Source organism: Aphelocoma coerulescens, chromosome 8, assembly GCF_041296385.1.
Source record: "Aphelocoma coerulescens isolate FSJ_1873_10779 chromosome 8, UR_Acoe_1.0, whole genome shotgun sequence".
Classification (NCBI taxonomy): domain Eukaryota; kingdom Metazoa; phylum Chordata; class Aves; order Passeriformes; family Corvidae; genus Aphelocoma; species Aphelocoma coerulescens.
The window spans coordinates 16510935-16534166 of record NC_091022.1 but is presented as its reverse complement, the minus strand read 5'-3'; the positions used below and the strand labels follow the sequence as shown (position 1 = coordinate 16534166).

At 42.0% G+C, this 23232-nt stretch overlaps 2 protein-coding genes across 3 annotated transcripts in view; both read left to right on the top strand.

Moving 5' to 3' along the window:
* The first annotated feature begins 3662 nt into the window (after positions 1-3662).
* On the top strand, positions 3663-20411 carry EPHX4 (epoxide hydrolase 4). The gene is made up of 7 exons (XM_069022634.1): positions 3663-3974; positions 6920-7005; positions 10438-10595; positions 12613-12741; positions 14789-14892; positions 15836-15984; positions 19489-20411. Exons 1-7 carry the CDS (start codon positions 3732-3734, stop codon positions 19721-19723), a joined length of 1104 nt encoding a protein of 367 aa, XP_068878735.1. The 5' UTR covers positions 3663-3731; the 3' UTR covers positions 19724-20411.
* A 1478-nt stretch (positions 20412-21889) lies between these two features.
* BTBD8 (BTB domain containing 8) overlaps positions 21890-23232 on the top strand; it is a 41813-nt gene continuing 40470 nt past the window's right edge. For both annotated transcript variants that reach the window (XM_069022776.1, XM_069022775.1), the window contains exons 1-2: positions 21890-22051; positions 22128-22313. In XM_069022776.1, the coding sequence (XP_068878877.1) occupies positions 21942-22051; positions 22128-22313 (296 nt within the window). In that variant the 5' untranslated portion in view covers positions 21890-21941. The remainder of the gene's footprint in view (positions 22052-22127; positions 22314-23232) is intronic.

Genomic DNA, 23232 nt, shown 5'->3' with positions numbered 1-23232 from the left:
AGAAGGCTGAATCCAGAGGTAAGGGACATGGCCTCCAAATGTGAGTAACAAGTCTCTAAGGACTGTTTGCCCAAAGCCATGACCACACTCAAAGAAGCAGGAATACCACTTCTGTAGATGCCCCCTGCAAACAACAAGCTGTTTAAATAAACAGTTATCTAATAGTTACAAGGTGTACTAAGTTCTTTTACACCATTCATTTACCTTTGTCATTGTGAAAACGGCTGCTTTAATGCATCACTTGTATACTTGTGTCTATGCTAGTAGACTGTATCTACATATAAATGAAAGGTAAGATAGTTATTAGCTTTAAGAAGTTCCTCTGTCACTAAAAAATGGAATATGGTAAATTTCTTACTATCAACTATAAGTTGGTCAGGCTGGAGGCAGAGGCAGAATCAGTGATGTGCAAAGTTGTCCTCTTTTGTCTCTCAGAGAAACAGGATTAGTTGAGCTGACAAAAGACAAATGGGCAGATGGCACTTTATAGAGGGCAAAGCACACTGTCAAGGCACGTAAGACCATCTGCCCTGGGATTGGTTTGGCTTGGCACCCATTAGAACAATAATTTAGAGCAGAAGATGAGAAAATCAAAATATAAGGAAGACAGAAAAATAATTTTTGGGGCAATCAATTTTTCTTATTCATATGACATGTAGAAGATTCTAAGCTTTCTTCTGCAAAATCTTGGAAAATGTGTGGAAGGTATTTGCCTCGTACAAACAGGTTTGCCACATATGTGGACAGTGTGGTCCTAGAGTACAAAGCAAATGTCCCTGAATAAAAGAGGAATTCTACAGCTTCCTTGGAAAACAGGACAGCTAAAGTGGCACAGGTGGGGGTGCCCAGAAATGCTGCATTAGGGTGTGCAGCAATTTCATTGTGCAAACACTGCTCAGAACTGTTAGGTCACCAGCACTACCTTCTTCCCAGCTCTCATACTGGATCCGTATCCAATACCTGAAGATGGCATAGCTAAACTCCATAGCCAAAAGGTTTGCATAATTTAGAAGTGTGACATGAAACTATTGAGGTAGTTAGCGATGTATAAAATAAAAACAGACTTAGTTCTATTCTTGTGAAAAAATTGGCTTTGCTTCTTCCTTTGTAGAAGAACTGCTGCGTAGCTTGGCCAAATACCTTTGTATAATAAGGTGCATCATGGTTCCATCTTTATTCCTTCTTGTATTCTAGATGACTACTGGAATTTTGTGATTGCTGTGCCTAAACTACCACTGGGCTTTCATCAACCTTTCTTTGGAGGCAAGTGAAAGCTTGTGGTCAGTTCCCGGATTTCAAACATGTTTTCTAATCTTTCTTAGGGGATGTTTTCTAGTAATTCATTCTGATTTATTCTAGTTATTCATTCTGGTTTATTAAGAAATTTGATGGCTACTGTGATATAAACAACAGCATTGGTTGTTTTACTCCTGCCAAACCTCCTCAGTTATCTAACTGGGTCACTGGTTTACTGAGGTGCACTTCAGGGAAAATTCTGCTGCTGCTTAGTCTGATATTGAGAAGTTGCAAAGGCTTCTTCGCTACAAGAAAGGTCATTAGCACAAAGTCTGATGCATAAGAAATTAGCTGTATGCGAATCCTAGGGTTGGTGGTGGGAGTAATCTGAGCACGAAGGGAAAGCTCAGGCTCGGTAGGCATGATTCATGTAATCCTACTGGAGTCTGCAGAGGCCAGTGTCTGAACTGAATCATCTGCTTCTGATGTTCCTTCTCTTCTTGCCCAAGAGAACAAAGGAGCCTTAAACAGCCCTGCACCTTTTTCCCCAGCTGACTTTTAAAGCTCCTGACCTTAAGTTTGTCAAGCTTGCATTCAGACAATGAGCAGGGATCATGAACAGTGTTATTCAGCGTTGGCAGCTGGTGTAGGTTGCTGGTATTTCATTTGTGTTATTGATAACAGGAAGTTTGGCAGCTTTTTACAGCTACTTAAAGATGTTATCTTTAGTAATAGAAAATAAATTCAGATTAGGGTTTTGGAACTTGTTTAAACTTTTTAATTCATGAATTTATGAAAATGCAGTAACAGGCCGTTCTTTATAACATTCCTTTCTGCTGCTTTAGTTCATTTTACTTGATTTTCTAAAAAAGAAAAATTTTGAACTTGTTTAAACCAGCATTAATTCTGTCTCTGCCTTCAATGGGCCTAGGATTCAACACCAGTGTCTATATTTGTAAGTCTGAATTTAGAACAAGTAGGAGAAAGCATTTGGTATATTACAGACAAAAGTCATCTACAAGCTACGTTCCATGCATAGTGAAAAATTTGTATATATTCTGTCTGCATACATGCTTATCCAATTTTTTTTTTAAAACTAGCTCATTGAATTACACATCCTAGAGTTAACAGATGGATGCTGTCTTTGTACCAGCTTCTACTTGCACTGCTGGACAGAGCAAAAATATTTCTTGGAAGTTAAGTTTTAATCCTACACACTCATCTGGACCAAGAACAAATTCTGTTTTTCATTAAATTCAAGTAAAATTTGACAACTCTGCTCTCTTCAAATGGCAAGAAGCTGCATGTAAACCTACATATTAGCTGTGACTCTCATGTGGTCTCCAAAAGTCTTGAACCTGCCCTGTATCCTCTAGTCTGAGAAGCAAAGGATTAGGAGTAAAGGTAAACAGGCCATGCTGTGGAGTTAGATCAGGATTTGACATGCAAGCTCAATTATACTTTTCTGGTAGTCAGCAAATACCATGTCCACATTTTGTTATCTTCTAGAGCTAATAAACTGTAATTTTTTATAACCTGCACTTTTATAACCTGTAAAATCAATTTCTTCATATAGTTACACTTTTATTTACAGTTTTGGATTATGTGAACCATTCTAGTTTTAAATTACCCTTTACCCTGCATATCAGTAGGTTAATAGGAGACAGACTCAAGCCTTTTTTCTTACCCTGGCATCTGTGGCCTTGTATGAGACGGTGACCTCTTAGTGTATTCTTGCAGTGATTTACTAATGAGCAGGCAGGGGATTGTTCAGCCTCTGTCAGTCCTCAGGAGTTGAGATATCAATACAGAATAAGTTAGGTTTAGGCAACTATATTGATATCTTTTTAAGAAACATTCATTAGTAATAGCATATAATAACTAAAATTGTAATACGTTTACAAAATCACCTCTAAATGGGTAACGGTGAAGGCGCAGTGAAAGAATGTAGTCTTGAAAAACACTACGGTGCAAGCACACGGCCCCATGCCTATCGCTATCCATCTCCAGCACGGCAATAAGGTAAGGGCGCTCAAGGGCGCGCTCGGAGTGTGCAGCGCGATCCCTGCCGGGGCCTGGGGCAAGCACGGTGGTGGGTGCGCTGCTCCCACTGACATTCCGAGCGCGTTCCGATGTGTCTGGCGGCTCTGCCGGAGCGCGCAGGTGGCACAGCCACATCCCGCCGCCCCAGGGACGTCTTCTCCCTTTTTCACCGCCAAATATCTGGGGAGCACAGCCCCTCCTTGGCCGAGCCCTGCGCAAGCGGGCGCGACTCCGGCCGCAGCGCCGCCGCCCCTGAGGCGCCGCCCGGGGCCCGGCGAGCCCGGGCCGTGCGGGGCGGGTGCCCGGCGCTGTGCCCGGCGGCGGCGCGGGGCGAGGGCCGCGGGGCGGGCGCGCCGCCGCCGCCGCTCCCGGTGCCTCCACTCGGGCGGCTCCTGGCGGCGGCGGCGCTCCGAGCCCCTCCCGGCCGGCGGGGACGGCGGCGGCGGGGCCCGATGGCGAGACCAGGCGCTGCGTGCCCTCCGCCCGCCCGCCGGGTGATGGTGGCCGCCCGGGCGCTGCTCTTCTGGGCACTGGTTTACAGCTACTGCGGAGTGTGCGCCTGCATCGCCGGGCTGCGGCTGCTCTGGAGCATCGGCCGGCGGCCGGGCGAGACCTTCCGCTGGGTGGTGCGGGAGAACCCCCCCTCCTGCCTCAACGACCCCTCCCTGGGCACCCACTGCTACGTCCGCATCAAGGTGAGGGCGCGGGCGGGGAGAGCGGGCCCTGCTGGGCGCGCAGGCAGCCACCCCCGCGCTGTGCACGGCACCCCTGCCTGCCCTGCTGTGTGGGGTGCGCTGTGCATGGCACCCCTGCCTGCCCTGCTGTGTGGGGTGCGCCGTGCATGGCACCCCTGCCTGCCCTGCTGTGTGGGGTGCGCCGTGCATGGCACCCCTGCCTGCCCTGCTGTGTGGGGTGCGCCGTGCACGGCACCCCTGCCTGCGATCTGTGTGGGGTGCGCTGTGCACGGCACCCCTGCCTGCCCTGCTGTGTGGGGTGCGCTGTGCATGGCACCCCTGCCTGCCCTGCTGTGTGGGGTGAGCTGTGCTGTGCGTGGGCTGCGCTGTGCATGGCACCCCTGCCTGTCCTGCCGTGCGTGCTCGCACAGCTGCGCGCATCCAGCGCCTGCCCGCACTGCCCGGGGAGCGGAGCCGTGCCCGGCCCGGCTGCGGGGCCTCAGGCCAGGAGGACGCGGTGCCCGGCCGGCCCGGGTGCGGAGCCCTGGGTGGGTGTTGAGGGGTTCGTCGGCCCCGGGTCTCCCGCAGTCCACCGCTCCCTGCACCGCCTCTGCTCTCTCTGGTATTTACGGTTTGCCCAGTTGCACCCTGGAGCTCGTTTCGTGCATCACTGTTTGAGAGAAAACGTAGAGTAAGAAGCTAATTGCTGACCTCAGGTTGTGCAGTTTAAGCCACCAAACAATTTCGGTACTTGTCTCAGGTCTCTACCTGTGATTTACTCCTTTACCAAATGCTCTAAATGAAGTTGTATTAGCTAGGTTTCTTTTGCAGTTATAGGTGAGCAGAGAATGCACAGCAAGTTTTGTCAAGTGCTATTTTTCATAAAATAAGCACAAAGATCTCTGTTCCCAGGGTTCTGTGCAGATGGTTTCATGCCAGGCAGTACTAATATAAATTACTGAGCCTCAGTTTGCCATGATTTGCTTGTTTTCTTTTGCTAACATCATTAGGAGGCATGTGTGGGCTTTTTCACTCATATGACATGTTCTTTTTTCCTGTAGCACGAAGCAGTAAATGAACAGGCTGCTGGAGAAGTGAGAGGGGTATGACAGTAATAGAAGAGCATTTGGGGGCAAATCGAATCGCTGTCAATATCACAGTCGATCACTCATTTCAGGAAATAAGAAACTCTTGCTGTTGGATAACAGCAGGCTAATGGATTACTTTCCAAACACATACATCCTACAAATCCATTCAGATTTCAATAAAGCAAACAGTCAGTGTTAGAAAAGGTGGCAACATCCTATGTCTGTTCTGGGGGGTGGATAAAAGGGAACAGCAGCAACTGAAAAAGTCGAGGATGGGCTTAGTTTGGGCCATGTGATATTTAAACTGCTGCTGTACAAGTGACGATTGAATTTTCATGAGTAAAGGGGAGGTCCTTAAAAGCAATAAATAGATTAAAATAAAAACACGGAGGGTAAATCCCAAGAGGACACTGACTGAAAGAAGCAACATGGAGGAGGGCTTACCCCCTACTCACCAAATAAGAAACTGTGGAAGGAGACTGAGAAAATTCTACTTTTTAAAATATAAAAGGATCAAAGGCAGAGGGATCTGGAGAATTATACAGATGAGGTAATAGCCCCAAAATTTGCTAGGAATTTACTTTTACCTCTAGGGACTTCAAGTTCGTTGGCATCCCAGAGGCGAAATATCAGTGTGATTAGGGGCAAAACTGAGCAAAGTCCCTATTACATCCCGAGCAAGTATAAAAAATCCAAATAGTTCCCTCTTCAGAGCCCTTTCAAGAATCGGAATGTAAGTTAATGGTTTTGTAGCTCGTTAGTGACTTATGAGTATCAAGATATCTCAGAACATTTGAAGCATCTTTGGCAAGAAAACCTTTTTTGTATGCTTTTGTGATCCTTGCCCTGGTATTAGCTCTTGATGTGCAGCAAAGGCATGGTTTTTTTCTTTCTTTCTTTGAAATAGCAGAGACAGTGCAGGCTTTGACATTTGTTCAGGAGCTGTACAACCCTCCTTCCTGCAGTTTCTTTCACATGACTTCTAAACAGTATTTTTTGAGCTAACTCCCAACTTCTGTATCCACTTGTGTCAGAATTCAGTAAAATGTCTAGGTCATAATCACAGTTTATTTAAATTCTACTGGATTTGACCTTGAGTCAGTGTAAGCTTGTGTACATCCATTCAATTCAATAGCATTTCAGTGTTCAGCTTCTGCAATAAGTAACTTGCCTGCTTGTAATTATCCTAAGACCCATTTTCTTAAAAGATCAATCAGAAAAAGTGACTATTGACAAGGCAGAAAGAAGATTATAACATTGAAGCTTAATTTTCTGAAGTGAGTCTGAAACCTAGAACAGTAAAAACTAGCAAAAACTACTTGCTTTCTAGTTACTTAATTTTGATTGCTTTTGGTTGTTAAGAATCCACATGGTCCTTTATCATGCCAGAATGCAATGTGATGGTTTTAAATAGTTGCATAATCTTACCATCTGACTGAAAGATTGAAAGTGCATTTAAAGTATGCTGCCTTTTAAAGTCTTTCTGTAAAGCACGTGACTGGTGTCTGTGTGAAAGCAATGTTCTTGCTTTGACAGTAACCTGCATTTCCCAGTGGCTGTGCCAGGCAGTGCTCTGTCAGAAGCGCAGGTGTGCTCAGGGCTGGACTGGCACACAGGCACACAGCCTGGCAAGTAGTAGAGATGCTCCTTCCTGGAAGAAGCTATGGTGTCCAGGGTGTGGGATACTCAGCATTGCCAGTGTGTAGCAGATACCTGATCTCAGAAGTGCAGAAGGCTTCAGCTTCAAAACTGATAATTTGATATTTGTAGGTGCAATATATTGTTTCTTAAAATATGGTCTGAAACTGTCATCATTGTCGAATCCCAAAATAGCAGTTCTATGGAGCAATAAAAACACTCCTTTTTCTCTTTTTTTAGGATTCAGGGTTACGATTCCACTATGTGGCTGCTGGAGAAAGGGGAAAACCACTCATGCTGCTGCTTCATGGCTTTCCAGAATTCTGGTAAAACTCCCTTCATGATTTTCTGTTATAAAAGAGGCTGCATATGATACCCCAGGGTGAACATCTCTGCTTAAATATCCCCAGTGTGATCCCTTATATGTATTTATGAGTACTAACTAATGGCATGAAGTTTTAGTAGGCAATGAACCACTGAAATGTTTTTTTTTAGCTGCAGCATCCACAAAAAAATTCCTTCAGACTAATACAAACCAACCATCTTTTTTGTACTGTCAATCCATTTTTCCTTAGGTATGTATCCTTTCCTGCAAACTTTGTGAAGGAATTGCTAGTTTTGAACAAATTTTCTGTGTGGATAGTACTTGTACTATATGGCTAAACTTATGAATTGTAGCAGAGGGTGTTAAACTAAGGATCCATTATATGTTAAGTGTAATATGGATTGCTCCATCTATTAAAAATACTATACGTTAATTTTTAACTGGGGGAGGGAAAGAACTGTGAGTTCTATAGGCTATTGTGCAGCCTAATTTCAAAATGCTACTCTGGGAAAAAGCTTCTATTATTAGTTCATCACGAGATGAATGATGAATCAAACCCAATCCTAAATGTTTGTTTATAACAATGAAAAGCAGTCATGTGTCCAATGATTTAATTAAATTGCTCAGGCTGTCATTGTCAGGTTTAACTAGTGAAGCATGGCTTACAGAACCTGCATGGAAAAAACAGTAAGGGAATAAGGGAAGTACAAATGCCAGGAATTCAGCAAGGTAAATGATCCTTTTCCTTTCCAAACTCAGCTAAGGGGCTAGAGGCCACTGTTGGAACTGTGATCTTTCAATCTGTACTCAGGTCATACCATGCTAAACTCACCCAGGTAGAAAAGAGGTCAGTTCTCTTCCCCTAGCAATTTCCCCTAGGTACTAACACCCTTCAGGGTGAAGGGGCAGAATCACATTTATGTTAAGTTAAATTTATGTTTAAGTTAAAGAAGTACATTGTTCTAATACTAAAATTATTAAAGCTGTAAATTTTGATTGAAAGGACAGTTAGATGGGGCAGTGCATATTCTATTCAAACATTATGCATATCTTGCATAAAGCACATTCTAACACAGTCAGGCAGTGAGACTGCAGCTGATTTGCCCTACAGGGGGAAGAGTATTGGCAAAATTAGCATTTCATATACATATTCTACTGATATCAGGTATATTATCTTTAAAAAGCCGAAAGTCTTTCTTACATTTTAGAATATCGAGTCATGCTACGAGTGACAGGTAATATATTGTATTGTCTGACCATTCAAAAGGGTGAATAAAAAACCTGTTACATAGGTCACTGGGACCACCAATAGCATCATTTCTATCACTGTTTTTAAAAATAATACTACATACTAATAGTCTGTAAACCAGTCACATTACCAATTCTCATGTTGGGTTGTTCATTCAATCAGTGAAGACTTTTTCATTCAGGAATAGTGATTGTTCTGAGAGCACAAGATAAAATAACCACAATTTAAGAGAGATGTAAAGCAGCATCAAATCTGTATTGTTTGTCTAGGAAAATAAAAAGGATATGATTCACAATTCCAGTTCTTAATTTTAGCAAATCCTCTGCCTTCAAATGTCTCAAGGTTATAAATAGGACAAATATAACCAGACAATACTGACCACTAAGAGTGATAAAGAATGTCTGAAGATGAAAGATCACTAAAGAATATAATGCACCAGAGCCAATAAGTGTTTTAGATGCATAAGAACTTCAAAATCAATATATTGTGGAAGGTCAATAATAAAATACTTTAAATTGGACATAATGTGTTGAGGCAGCTGAGTACTTATAAGTTGTGTGTGAGCAGCTTCATTTTATACAACTTGCTTTTTAGAAAGAATGTGATCAGAAAGTCTCAAAATAGATTCAACCTTATGAACATGGAGGCATTAATAACATTTCCAAATTCTGCTTGCAAAGCAATTGCCCAATAGTTACATATGATATGGAGTAAAAGGGTTTCTTTGAATATAAAACCTACCCATTTGATAGGTCAGACATTTGGAGAGTGATGGGCTGTTGTGAAAACAGAGGATGAGAATAGCTTGTAGACATTTTCTGAAAACAAAAATAGTTGATTTATTTATTTATTTATGGGCCTGGTTCTTACTTCTTACTTATATAGAATAGCTGCAACAGTTACCATGGCAAATTCAGCTTCCAAGTCATTATATAATGCCTTTTAAAAATTCATTCCTGGGGATCGCAGGATTGTCTGAGCATTATATGGCACTGAAATGAAAATGTTCTGACTGTTTTGTTTATATGAATACAGATTCGTATGACTGAGTGTTCCTGTAACATTATTTAAGTTCAAAGTCCCTAACAGGCTGGAGACAAAGGTAAAGTGGAAGAGCCCATGGTCTGATACAGACACTGTTTGGATTAAGGTAGAATTCTGTGCATCACTCTTACAACCACCAATGATCCAAATGTTATATAGCCTTTCTGTGAAACTGTTGAAACAAGCAGAAGTAAAAGCTAGATCCTAACACAGAGGGATCATGTTTTTCATGTATCTTTCTATTACAATGTAAGATAAGGCCATGTCTGTCTTGGTACTGGCTATTCTGAAATAGATTGGGTTTCAATAACAGCTGAAGGGCAGGTAGTTCTTGCAGGGTAAGACCCACCATTTTATTTTTATTTTTGCTTCATAACACACATCTAGTCACTGCATACTGTTCCAGAGTGAGGAATAGCCCAGGCCTTTGCCCGAGTTCTTGATTTTGTATGTCTTTTGATGTATGTAATGTTATGACTCTTTTCCATAGAAACACAAGGAAGAAATACTTTGTCTAGCAGCAACACATTGAGAGAGCTTGCTCAGCAGCAGTTCTGGTACAGAGACACAGATGAAAGTGTACCCAGGATAAATCCTATAAACTTCACCAAGATCATTTGTTATTAGCTGAATTTCTTTCTTTGGTTTATTTAGTGTATGAATTATCTGACGTTCTTTTTCTGAATAGAGTAAAAAAATGAACCATGCTTCAGGGCATGTGTCCCTGTTCCATCAAAACATGGCTGTGAGTAAGGGAGAAGAGAAAGCTTTTCAGACCTTACTTTTTGAAGCTACTATGGCTCCAAGGATGAAACAGAATAATCCTCCCAGTGGTTTGGTTTATGTCTGCTTCCTTTGCAGCAAAGGGGACTGTGCCAGACTCCAGGAATTGAAAAACCCTGGCTCTGGCCATGCCCCACTTCTGGCAGCTGCACTTTGTTATTGGGGAATTCAAGAAGGGAGCACAAAACTACTGCAGCCACAAAGGGTCATCAGCACAGCACAGAAAGGAAAAATAATCTCATTGCAAACAAAGCCATGCTAGTTTACCCTCAAATATTTGGGTGCAAAAGCATTGAGTACATTTTTGGTATCATACTGCTTGACCTTGTAACTCCAATTTTTTTTCCCCTTTTTTAGGTATTCTTGGCGCCATCAATTGCGGGAATTTAAAAGTGAATATCGAGTGGTGGCCCTGGATTTGAGAGGTTATGGAGAAACAGATGCTCCTCCTCACAAAGAAAATTACAAGTTAGATTGCCTGATAGCAGACATAAAGGATATTTTGGAATCTCTAGGTGCGTTAGTAGAAGAAAACCTACTTGACTCATAAATGACATGATTTTCTATGAAAAAAACATAAATATCTAGCATTGGGTTTTTAAAAAATATATACACATTACAGAGCTATAAATCTAAGGACACTAATATGTGTGGACTATTATAAATGAAAAAGGGTTGTTTTCTAATTACAATTTGTATGTCAGTATAAGCAATATGTAAAGATGATTTTTCTGTCATGAGTTTTTTAAAAAAATCCTATGTGCTGTAAAATCCAGCAGTACAAGTGTATGGTCTTTTTCCCTAAGAAGTCTTTCTTCCCAACCACTTGTACTTAGTGCATAATATTCTGAGTTAGAGTCTTAAAGCACTTGCAGATGAAAGAATTTATATCAGATGACATTCTTTTTGCACAAAGAAGACATAATAAATATTGTGGGCTATACAGAGATGATGAGAGTACATCTGCTGTATTTAAAAAAAACTAAAAAGCCCTCCAAAAATACTACTGCACAATAGTCAGTTCTCAAGAGCCAAATCACTCTGTCTTACACAACAGTGAGAGCAGAAGGGAGAATGAGGGACACACTGCTCTCTGTGGAAAATACAGTGTAAAGGTCTAGAGCTGAAGTGCAAAATTCACCCCTCGAGTTGAGTTTGAAGTGTCCCTGTTTGGGTGATAAATTGTAACCCCTGGTGAGGGGTATTTCCCTTCCACACCAAGAGCAACTCAAGGGACTAGATTGTCATTCTCTGAATCATTTTAATTCCCTGCATACTCTAGCAATAGTAAAACAACTTACTTCATTTCATATGAAGAAATAATAAAGCAGTGATTCAAGTTCTGATATTTGAATTTAGGATTTGCTTTACTTGTGGTGTTTAAGTATTGGCAAAAGATTGGGCAGGCAGTCCTCACATAGTGTTGAGACTTTCCAGCCTTTGCTGGTTGTGTTAATCTCCCTGGTAATGCCATGGTTATGCTTGAGAAGTGCTCTCAGCATAATTCAGTTTAAGAGAGATTTAAAATTTTTTGGAAAAAGCACTTCAGAGGCTTGTTATCTTTGTTTGTCCTAATCCCAACTTAAATTCTTTTGGAGGACTCAATTATATCAAAAGTGCTCCAAAAGATTTCTGTCCAAGAGGGTTTATAAGGTTCTTTGACAGCTGTGTCCAAACTCATGTCAGAATTCTAAACATCTTGGCTTTTATATGTTTCATTTGTAGTCTGTGTGCTCAACATTCCAATCCTCGATGAGGAGGGTGATAATATCTGACACTATAGTATGTTTTCCAGCAGTGGTTAAAGAAGGAATAGTAAAGATTTCAAAACATTTGGTCACTATCCTGCCCATGCCCCTTCTATTCCTGCTAAAATAATACCATTTTTATTGATGAAAGAATAAGTATGTGAATGTCCAGAGCTTAAAAAATTGCCAACAAAACAGCTTAGGGAGAAAAGCTACAGGCCTCCTAAGTATATAAATGGGAGTGTATATACATGCTATATATATATCGCCATTAAGTATAATGCCCACTTTTTGCATCATGATGGCGTTGAGTGCTTAACCTCTCATATTCGGAGAAATTCATTAAGATTAATTTTGTTCTGGAGGTGCTCAGGAGATTGCTCAGTCTTTTTGTCTGCAGTTTCAAACTCCAAACTCCCTCAACATGGTAAGTGTACGTGTGTTATAATGACTGCAGATTGAAGTGTCTGTCTGACCCTGCATTGGCCAAGATGTGAACAGGGTGGCCATCTGGATACTGAGTGACTTTAATTTGACATGGAGGTAGTATAGTTAAAGTTTAATGAAGTCCAATTAAATAATTTTAAGTATTTATACATTTTTAAACTATAACAGTGCCCTATTTTTTCTGACCATTAGTAACAGAAGCAGTGCAGTATTAAAGTTACCTTAATAAATGTCCTGAATCAGCTATTTAGCCCAATAATGATTTTATTATATGTGATAATTTCTATGGATACTAATGCCTTTGAAATAAAAGCATGTATCTGTGTTCATGTGGTAGGATACAACAAGTGTGTGTTGATTGGCCATGACTGGGGAGGAATGATCGCTTGGTTAGTGGCTATATGTTACCCTGAAATGGTGACTAAGCTGATTGTGGTTAATTTCCCTCATCCTTCTGTATTTACAGGTAAGTTTTACAGTAACCTTTGTTAATCCAACGTATCTGCATTTTGGTTATGATGGTGTTTACTTTGAGAACCAACAGCCTGCCCCTTTAAATGTTCAGTAGATGAGCTGCCAGTACTCTACGGCTCTCACTGTCTGGACTGTATTTTACGAAGCAGTAAGATATCGAGTATTTATTTGACTTCTGGAAATAGATTTATTGTAGGAAGGGGGAATGCTTGCAACAAAAGTTACCGCTGTTTTTTTAATCCTTGAGGGTCCACAAACAATTTTCATACATATGAATCTGTTTTGTTTCACTTTATCAGGATAAAATTCCTGAAGAGGGGTGTATATTGTATTACACTTTGGTAAAGGCCACACTGCATTATTAAATCTTCATAAACCTGCCTTTGTATAAATATTAATCAGACATTAGAATTAAATCCTGATTGAGGTGACAAGTGACGATTTATGATCTGGTACAATATTCATTGGAAGAAGACAGTCTTTCCAGACTACTTACTAGATGCTCAGGAATATACTAGTACTGTGCTGAAACAAGAACTTGTTTCACAGTTTGTTGTGTGATAGAGTTGAGTTTGTCTATGACTCAGAGTTACAAAACATTTCATAGGAATTATATCAACATTCAGTAATGAAAATGAAAGTACTATGTCACTACTTTTAATTTTTTCAGTTGCTGGCTTTACCCTATCTCCATTTAAAAAGTTACCCCATTTCCCCAGAAATAGCTGAGAATATTCAGTGCAGCTTTAATTTTTATTTCAATTGAATGTAAATCTGACCTTACACCATCATGGGATCAGAACCATCCACATTTGTTGTTCTCACAGTGTTCTTGGGCACTTTTCTAAGATACTAAAGAACATCTGCCAAGTAGTTAATCCACACTTACCCTTGGAGAGCTGTGTTCACCACACAAGCAAGCAGGAGTTTTCACTGAGAGCAGGAGCGAGGCTGTAGAGAAGACAGTAGTATTTTATTATAGTATTTGTTTGTATATTTGTTGAACTAAAATATCTGTTCTGTAGCTTGATAAATTCTCACTACATCAAATTTATTCTACTGTGGATTAAAAGAAAATACAGAGTTTATAAATAGTACAGAAAACTAATGTGATCAGTGCTGACAGTGGTCCCTCAGGAAAAATATAATGGGTAATGCAATTTAAGAATGTATAAGATAGGAAAGTTTAGAAGATAGCTAACACTTCAATTTATGTTAGCTTAAAACTCATTTTTATTCACTGTCAGAATTAGTATTTCAGAGATACGTCCTGTGTTGGGAATGCAGTTTTACATTCCTGAATTTGCACCTGTAAAGGATAATTTCTAGAATTCCTAGCACCTGCACACATTGTGTGCTTGCTTTGAGGGAGTTAGGTATTTGAATGTCCATGTTGGCTCTTGAAACTCATTGGAGACACAGATTTACAATTTTAAAAAAAGTCAGTGCAAATTTGTTATAGATATAATTTTCTTTTGCTATATATGCTCCTATGTCTTTAAAGATGACTGTAAAAATCTTTAAAAAATGACTCTATGTAACCTTGATTACAGTTCTTGAAATTGCCAAGAAGGCGCTGTTAGAAAAATTCTATACTTCTATGAACAGGAGTGATGCAGTCTTTAGAATGTCAGTGGATCATCATCTACAGATTCATGTGCATCACATCATTGATGAGAGAAATACCTATTTAGGCCTTTTACTCCATATCTGGGAAAAAATGCTTTGGACTAGCTACACAAATAGTTCTCTAGGTGAAAACCTACCATGCAATTAAACTCTCCAGTGTTGCTGTCCTCACCTAATCTCTGGCAAACTTTTGTTTTGCTGGCTGTTTGTACTAACATTTGTAAAAGAAGTATCTTCTAATGGTGACATCATATATTTACTCCTGAAACAATAATCATCTTTTGTCACACAGCATACTTTAATGTAATATTTTTAAAACATTCCTTTAAGTTTAAAAAATAGTAATATTAATAGTGATTTTGTTTGAGCCATCAGTTTTCATTTTTAATTCATGGACATTTTTGTTTCAGAATACATTCTACGACATCCATCACAATTGATTAAATCTGGTTACTACTTCTTTTTCCAAATGCCATGGTTTCCTGAATTCATGTTTACACTAAATGATTTCAAGGTGAGCAAAATGAATGCTCTTGTTTATGTATGTAACTGTGAGTTAATGGAAGAATTGCCACCTACATTGATCCCTTCTGATGTAGTTATAATTACTGAAAAAAATACAGAGCTTCCTGATTTTTCTTCTTAAGCTGTATATAAAGTAGGATACAAGTACTTAGAGTCTCTGAGATTAACTCTTACTTCTGTATTTCTGGGAGGTGCTGAGGGACATACTTTTAACCTCCAGCACTGCAGTGCATTACTCCACCTAGAGAGTCAGCTGGTTTTACTTGTGCCCATACCAGTGGGACATCATTGGTGCCTGGGGAATCCCTGCTGCCTTATCTGAAGCTCGTGTGTGCAGTGGGACATCCTCTTATCTCTCAGAGTCTGCCACAGGGCAGGCAGTGTGGGAGTCCGGGCATCACATTCAGCCAGGTGGTTAATTCTGCCTGAGAAGCCAAGGCCAACACCTTGTATAACCTTAAATATAATTACAAGCCGATAGAAGAGGACACAGCAGCTGCAGGATACACCCTCCTGCACACCAACAGCCCCCATGCAGAGCTCCCTGTGCTGCACACATAGGGCACAGCCAGCTGGGAGGTCATGAATCATCCTCCCTCCTGCCCTGTCACCTGCTGGGGTCCATCCCAAAAAAAAAAGTATGTGCCTGCACTTGCCTTGCCTGTCACAGGTGGCAGATGAGGATGCAGTAACTTGGTAATACTGGTATTTCTCTATACTTGATTATTCTGAAATAAGTTATACTCAAGATGTTTACCTTGTGCTTTACACGTAGCTCTCTAAAAACCCACTTGAACCATTCATTATACTTTGAACATAAATAGATTTATAAATATGCATAAACTGATTTTAGAAAGATGTGTCCTGTTGAAGGAGAGAAATCACATTTTCTAGCTATCTGACATAATAGCTTTTTCTTCTTGCTTTTATAGGTTCTGAAAAGTTTATTTACCAGCCAGGCCACTGGAATTGGAAGGAAAGGCTGCAGATTAACTGCAGAAGATATTGAAGCTTATCTCTATGTCTTTTCACAACCTGGAGCATTAACAGGACCCATTAACCATTACAGAACTATTTTCAGGTCAGTATAATATTCCCAAATGAAGGAAAATACTCTAGAGAGTCCCCTGGAGCTCAAAAGTGTTACTGCGGCTCCTCTCCTGCCGCTGAAACAGAGAGGGAAAACCCCAGGTGTGTTCCTGAAGCCAGGAATGGGCTTCACTAGGTCGGCCACAGGCCCGGTTCAGCAGTGAGAGGCCAGGTGTGTTCTGTGAGGTGTCCACACAAAACGGCAAAACAAGCAGAGTGCACATAAAACAAGCAGAGTGCACATAAGGAAAATCTTTGTTTCAAAATCTAGTAAAGCAAAGACCCTTCCTCATGCACAGCCCCTGTGGCAATCCCAAAAATCCACCTCTAAATAATACTTTAAAAATTAACATCAATTAATTGTTTGCATTACAATTCATACTAAGTTATGATAATATCTATCAAGAGCTTATTGTTACATACTACTAGATGACATGGCATCCAAGTATGTTACCCTCACTTGTAACTTTACAAAACCATATCTGACACAATTTTATTGTGTTTCAGCTATTTATGTTTTTCAGAAAGGTGGGAGAGGTTTTTTTATAACTAACACTAACCTAACTTGGTTTGGGTTTGAGGTTTTTTTGTTCCTTTATTGGTCTTAGCAGACTCACTTCATAGAGTAAAACAGAGATAGCATCATAATGGGAAATATTTTTTCAAGATTAATATTTATTTTATTTTCTCAAACAGTTTTCTAATGGTTTTAACTTTCCTGAAAGGAGTTGGCTTGGCCTTAGAGACTGACACCCATTTTTAATCTACCAAAAACAGGGCCAGAAGGTCTTAACTCTGCATGTATTCTACTTATAGCACTAACTTGAAGGACTGTATCAAGAAGAGTGGCATTGAACTTGTTTTTCCTTTACTGTCTCCAGTCTTCAGCAGTGATAAATGTCCTGCATGCTTCTCTAACACAAGACCAGCTTCTCAATATCCTTTAAAATGACTATTCCCTTCTTTCCCTAAACTCAGGCAGTAGATATTTGAAGTCGATTATCTTTTCATTTTCCATGGTCCAAATTTACTGCCATTTTTCTTTCTGTGCCATCCATGCTGTCACTATCAGGAGAGCAATCAGCAGGGAAAATACTGTGAGGAAAGCAGGGATCTGAGCTAGGTGCTGTCTTGTACAAGCTGAGACAGAACTGGAAGAAGAAAGCAGAAAGCTAACCCCAAGCATGGCTGACAATGGGGAATAAATGAGATGGCTGTGCTGGTAACAGTACACTGATTTAAAGCTGTGCAGAGAGCAGTCAATGACATCAGCTGGGATGTCCAAGGGTGCCGGGGCTGTGTGGCTGCCCAGCGGCTCCCTGGCCCTGCAGCTGCTCTGCAGGAGCCCCCGGGGCAGGGCTAATGAGGTGCTGCAGAGGCGTGAGTGCCCCGAGCCCTGCTCGTTCCATTGGCCACAGCACCTCGCATCACTGCGTGTGCACATTAGCCAGATGCTCCTCTGACAGCAGCAGTGATGTGTCTGTGATAGCTGAATTGCTCTGGGAGTGACATGAGACAAATGAAAGAGTTGTGAATGTTTAAACTATTGTGTCAGGCCTTTTCAGACTCAAAAAGAAAGCGTAGTATCAGTTATAAGTCAGAAAGTATCTTCACAGCTGTTAATTCCTCTGTGGTTGTTGTGTGTTTGTTTGTGCCTTGTTTGCTTTATTCTTCTAATGAAAGTACACCTGTACTGAATTCAGAGAACCTTGTTTAGGTGCTATCAGCCCCAATGCAGCAGGCTTTGGGCTGGAAAGAAAAGATCAGTCATTCAGTTCTTGCCACCAGTTCTGATGGTCACACCTTATGGGATGGGAATTGTGAAATGTGAAAACTGGATTGCAATTTTTCCTTTCTCTCATCTAAGTCATTAAGCAGCACTTGGATGCTAATGACTTGTATTCACCATAACTCCCAGTGAGCTGATACTGGTGACCTACATATTAAAGGTTTCCAACACATTTCTATCCACTTGGAGTTTCATTCTTCAGAGCCTGATTTTTCTGGAATGTTATTTCCAAAGAGATGACTGAAATAACCTACTTCCATCCATCACCAACACATCTTTTCCTACATAGCACATTGGTCATTCCCATCACTATACATTAAATACAAACACTTTGAGAATAAATCCATAAAGTTTTTCTATCATGCTTGGTTAAGAAAGATAGGTAAGAAGCTGGAACTTGAATTTCTTCTGATACGCTATTTGTTTAGAAAATGGGATCAGTTCTCTTATAAGTTCAGAAGTACTTCACTGTTTACAGAGAAACTGTATAACAATGCAGTATGAATGTTTGAGTGTTTTTCAAAAACTTTAATAATGGAACTTCTCTTTCTAAATGTGAAATCTGTGTATTAATCATTATTAAAGGTGATTTCTAGAAACTTCAGGCATGATACCATTTCCTGTATTCCAGACTGAACAGAAATATAGTGTAGTTCACAGGCAATGAAAAGTGACCAAAAAAGCCTGTAAAAAGCCTGATAGAGTTTACCTAAGTGAGGCTACAAATCTTGCAAGGCACAAAACAGTAAACTCTACAGTAGTGAAAACACACACATGTTAATAGTGAAGAGATCCAAGATACTGGATTAAAAGATAAAGAGATTAGTCTAAATGCACTGAATCAGATCACCAGATTATCAATTTATTAAATTGGTACTACGAATAAGATGTGGTTCAGTGGGTGACATCAGGTTGTTTGCAAAATGAGATTTAAATCCACTGGTAAAAAAGGCCATTTCAAGAATTTTTGTAATTCATCAATCAAAATGAAATTATTATCTAAAGTGATCTTTTATTAACATTTATTGACTTCTAATGTAAGCAGAGACGCAGAATGTCTTCAAAGTCTCAATTTCTTTGTCTTATTTTAAACTAAGAAATGTCATCTGCTTTGTCTTCCTCTTTGTACAGAGCAGAGTCTCTTAACTAACTGCTAAGTTTAAAACTAGTACTTACATATATCATAAAAGTTTATTCAGGAAATCTTTTTTATACCTTACTGGTTTAAAACAATCCTGGTTTTGCATTAATATAATAAAGATTTGTATCTGATCAGATGGAATCTGTTTTGAATTGTCATAGCTAGTCTGTAAGTAAGTAAAAGTAAGTAATTCAAGCTTAGATAAATTTTTTAGCATCTTTGAAATGTGCTGGAATAAATTCTGATGGGTTAATGCTGAAAAGTCTTTCATTCTAGATCCTTGTATCTTTCATAATGACTGTAGTATGAGGTAATATTTATAAAATACTCAATTTTAAATAATTGTATTAAGACAAAATAATTATTTTTTACTGAAAGTTTAAGCAGGTCATTTTGGTAGAACTTGGAGTCACAGTGGTTTTTTGGTATTGTAGAAGATACCATGGAACCTAGAAAGTTTACAGTGAGATTCACTGCATTGATTTCAAAAGCTGTGTTGACTGAAATATGTCTTGGTGATTTTTTTATTAAAATAAGACCTAACTAAGTGTGTTTTATTTTCAAAGCTGCCTACCTCTGCAGCACCATGAAGTCATCATGCCAACCCTGCTGTTATGGGGAGAAAGAGATGCATTTATGGAAGTTGAGATGGCAGAAATTACAAGGATTTATGTTAAAAATCATTTCAGATTAACTATTTTATCAGAAGCCAGTCATTGGCTCCAGCAGGATCAACCTGATATAGTGAACAAGTTGATATGGACCTTTCTTAAGGAAGAGATAAAAAGAAAAAGAGAATGACTGTTTGTACATGTTTTAAGGGGTCTAAATAAAAGCTCTTCAGATTTAAAACCTAATTGTTATCAGGGCCATATTTCCAGCCTGCCTTCTATTTTGAGCTCTGTTAGAGAAAAGTGTTTTCATTGTACTGTACATTTGGACACTAATCGTACTAAAAGAAGTGAGTATGAGAATATATGATACCAACATTGGTTTTACCTGTATACTTGTATTTTGCACATAAAAACACCTGCCTTAAAATACATATGTATTTGTACAGAAAGAAAATCATAGACAGTTGCTTGGTTTTGTTTTCTCCCTTGCTTTACAGTTTTAATGTGTGGTGCCTTTTACAAATTTATAATGAAAAAATAGAGTGGTGCCATACTGAAGAAAGTCACAAGTTTTCATTCTAGATTTGCCTGAATTTTTTTAATGTATTTTACCATTAAACAGTAATTAACTCTTTTTATCTATATTTTAGCATACTGAATGATTGATAATTTTCTGGGTACATTTCTAGTCTTCAAGTGAATAATGATCCGTATCTTGTTGTATTGTTGAATGCAGCTGCTATGTGCAATGTGTTTTTCTTTCTTGACTAAAAAATGGGAAACCTGTACACTCCACATGTCTGAACAAGAACAATGGAAAATTAAGATATAACGTATCAAATCCACCTCTGTCTAATAAAATGCAACTTACACGACTCCCTTTATTTTATCTCACTTCCTATGGAGAGATTTCTTGCTGAAGCTAAGAACTGGGTTTGAATAGCTGAAGTGTCTGGTCCGGTATTCATCCTGGACACTCATGCTATGATTGTTGTAGTTTCTAGAAAATAATGCCTCATTGTTGGCATTATCCTTTCTATGTCAGCAGCTACTGTTCTTGTCTCCAAGAACTGCTGCCAAGTTTCTGTGTTTACTGGAGGAAGAGACAGTGATTATGGATACAAAGGGTAGAATTAACTTGCGTGTGATGGCAGAAAACTGTATGCTAACTACAAAGGGAAAAGAAGCAAAAATACGAAACCACAGAATAGGTGAGTCACCTGTCTATCAGGTTTCCAAAGCCTCCCTGTCCACCTGCAGGATAAGCACAGTGCCCTGGAATCAAAGATAAACAAGAACCCATTGGGGGAGGCATCAGGGCCGGGTAAGCCTGAACCAACTGTCCACACCAGAGCAGAACAGAGCTGAGAGATACTGGGAGTCCCAATACATCGCACACTGCCGTGTGTGTCGTCTCTTTTGAGCCACCGTGTCCCACACAGGTACTTGGTGCAGTCCCTGCTCAGTGTAACCCTCGCAGGGAAGGACCAAGCGCTGCTGTCTGCCCAGCGTTAGCTCATGGCTGGAGACCTGCTCTCGTCCCCTTCTCCAAATCCCAAAAGAGTCTCCTCAGGATCATGACAGTGGTGTTGCACTTGCCTCTTTCCATCCACCACTGGGACCTGCCTTTCGAGCATTTTTCCCTGAATACTTTCAGTACTTTATCAGCTAAAATGGTTATGTGCTTCTCTTACTTACACTATGAAGCTGAAAAGGCTCTCCCTTGCCTCAGAAGGTGGCATAGAGAGACTTCTATCACCTGTGCAGCGGTTTTGCTTTGGCTCGACAGCCAGTGCTGGGGATCAGGGATTTTCCTGCAGAGCACCGGCGGCTGGAAGCTGTGGCCCGCCCTCCTTCCTTCCCTGCGGCCCTGCGGCAGGTGGACACGGAAGGAGCGGCCGTCGAAGCCCGGGCCCCGCACACGAGGGCGCTGCGCTCCGAGGGGCGCGGCGGGAACGGCCCACGGCGGGAACGGCCAGCGGCGGGAACGGCCCGCGGCGGGAACGGCCCGCGCGGGGCGGAGCGGCGGCCGGCAGGGGGCGCCGTCCCGGCGGCACCCGCGCTCGGCCGGCGGAGCCCCCCGCTCAAGGAGGCCCCGCCCCCACGGGAGGCCCCACCCCCGGCAGGGAACCCGAGGGGAGGGTGGGGCCAGCCCAGCGCCGCCGGCCCTCATTGGCGGAAGCCCCTGCTGGCCCCGCCCCGCGAGCGGTGCGGGGAAGGCGCCGCATCCCGCCGGGCGCGAGCAGTGCCGGGGGTCGTTTGCTGCCCGCGCCGCGAGCGCTGTCCCGGCGCTCTCCCTGAGCACGGCGGCCCGCCGCGAGGGCACCGACTGCCAGTCCCGCCCCGCCCCGCCCCGCCCCGCCCCGCGGGTCTGTCGCCGTGCCGGGCGGAGTAGCGGCCGGCACATGGCGCGCTGCGGCGGCGGCGCGGCGCCGAAGGGCCCCGGCCCGGCGGCGGCGGAGCGGCAGCGGCTGAAGGAGGCGCTGGCCGAGCAGCTCCGGCAGGACCTCGACAGGTGGGCGCGGGGCGGCGGCCGAGGCGGGGCGGCCCCGGGCGGGGCGGGGACACGCGGTAACGATGCCGTCCTGCAGGCTGCTGACGGAGGGGACCCACTCCGACTTCACCTTCCGAGTAGGCGACGCGGCGCTGCGGGTGCACCGGGCGGTGCTGCTGGCGCGGGCGCCTCTGATCTGCGAAGGTCTGGCGGGGGGGCAGCTGCCCCCGGGGGAGCTGCGGCTGGACGGCATGGGACCCGCGGAGTTCCGGGGCTTCCTGCGGTGAGTGCGCTGCCGCGGCAGGATTGATGGGCTGGCCCCGGCACCACCTCTCTTGGGTCCTGCCTCTTCTTTTTTCCCAGTGCCAGCACCTGTTTTAAAGCTTTTCCCGTTCAAGGCAGTATCCTCACAGCCTTCCTGCAGAGTTTGCAGAGGACTTTTCTGTAACTTCTTTATTTTCCTTTGCCTTTGTCCTTCTGCTTGATAGCGCATGGCTGTACTCTCTACCTTAGTATGCTTTTTTATGGTGTGTAAAGGACTTGTAATAGGAAAAGAGAAAGGCTGTGCCTTCTAACACCCTTTTAGCCAGATTCCCAAATGAAAACAGCAAATAAAACCCACTCTCAGCTCATATTTTAAAAAGTTATGGATATAGGAATCTAGGAGAACTTCAGCAAGTTGGATAAAGTGCATTAAGTAAAAAACTCATCTCTCAAGTCCTAGTGAGCCATGGGCTAGGCCAAACACAGCACAGCTTTGATGCAAACTGGGATCCCGGAGGGAGATGTGTGGGCTGGCTACTCCCTAGGGACTAGTGCAAGGGCCAGCATGTTTTTGCACTGCCAGCTATTTTCCCATTGCCACATATGCAACATCTCTCATGTCTTGCTCTAAACCTTAGGTGAGTTACATGAGGGGTGTTGCCTGGTGCTGCCACCAGACCTTGCAATCCTCCTTCTTGTAAGTTCCTCTAATCCTTTTTTCAAAGAACTGCTTTTCTCTAACAAAGCTGTGGTGGTGCCACCTACTTTCCCTAAAAGAGAGTTGGTGTTGGAGCCGATCGGCACTTACAGGAATGCACCAGGAGCAAAGTGGTAGAAAGAAATCACTCTGGGATTTCACATGAATTCAGGATGTGCGTAGAAAATGTAGGTATTTGCAGGCTTCTGGGATTGTTTTCAACAGGAAATATTCAGTAGGG

Excerpts from the sequence above, each read along its gene's own strand:
- EPHX4 (XM_069022634.1), top strand. The coding sequence starts at position 3,732 with ATGGCGAGACCAGGCGCTGCGTGCCCTCCGCCCGCCCGCCGGGTGATG. Across the intron at positions 12,742-14,788 it reads TCATCCTTCTGTATTTACAG|AATACATTCTACGACATCCA; the intron begins GTAAGTTTTACA and ends TTTTTGTTTCAG. Across the intron at positions 14,893-15,835 it reads TTACACTAAATGATTTCAAG|GTTCTGAAAAGTTTATTTAC; the intron begins GTGAGCAAAATG and ends TTGCTTTTATAG.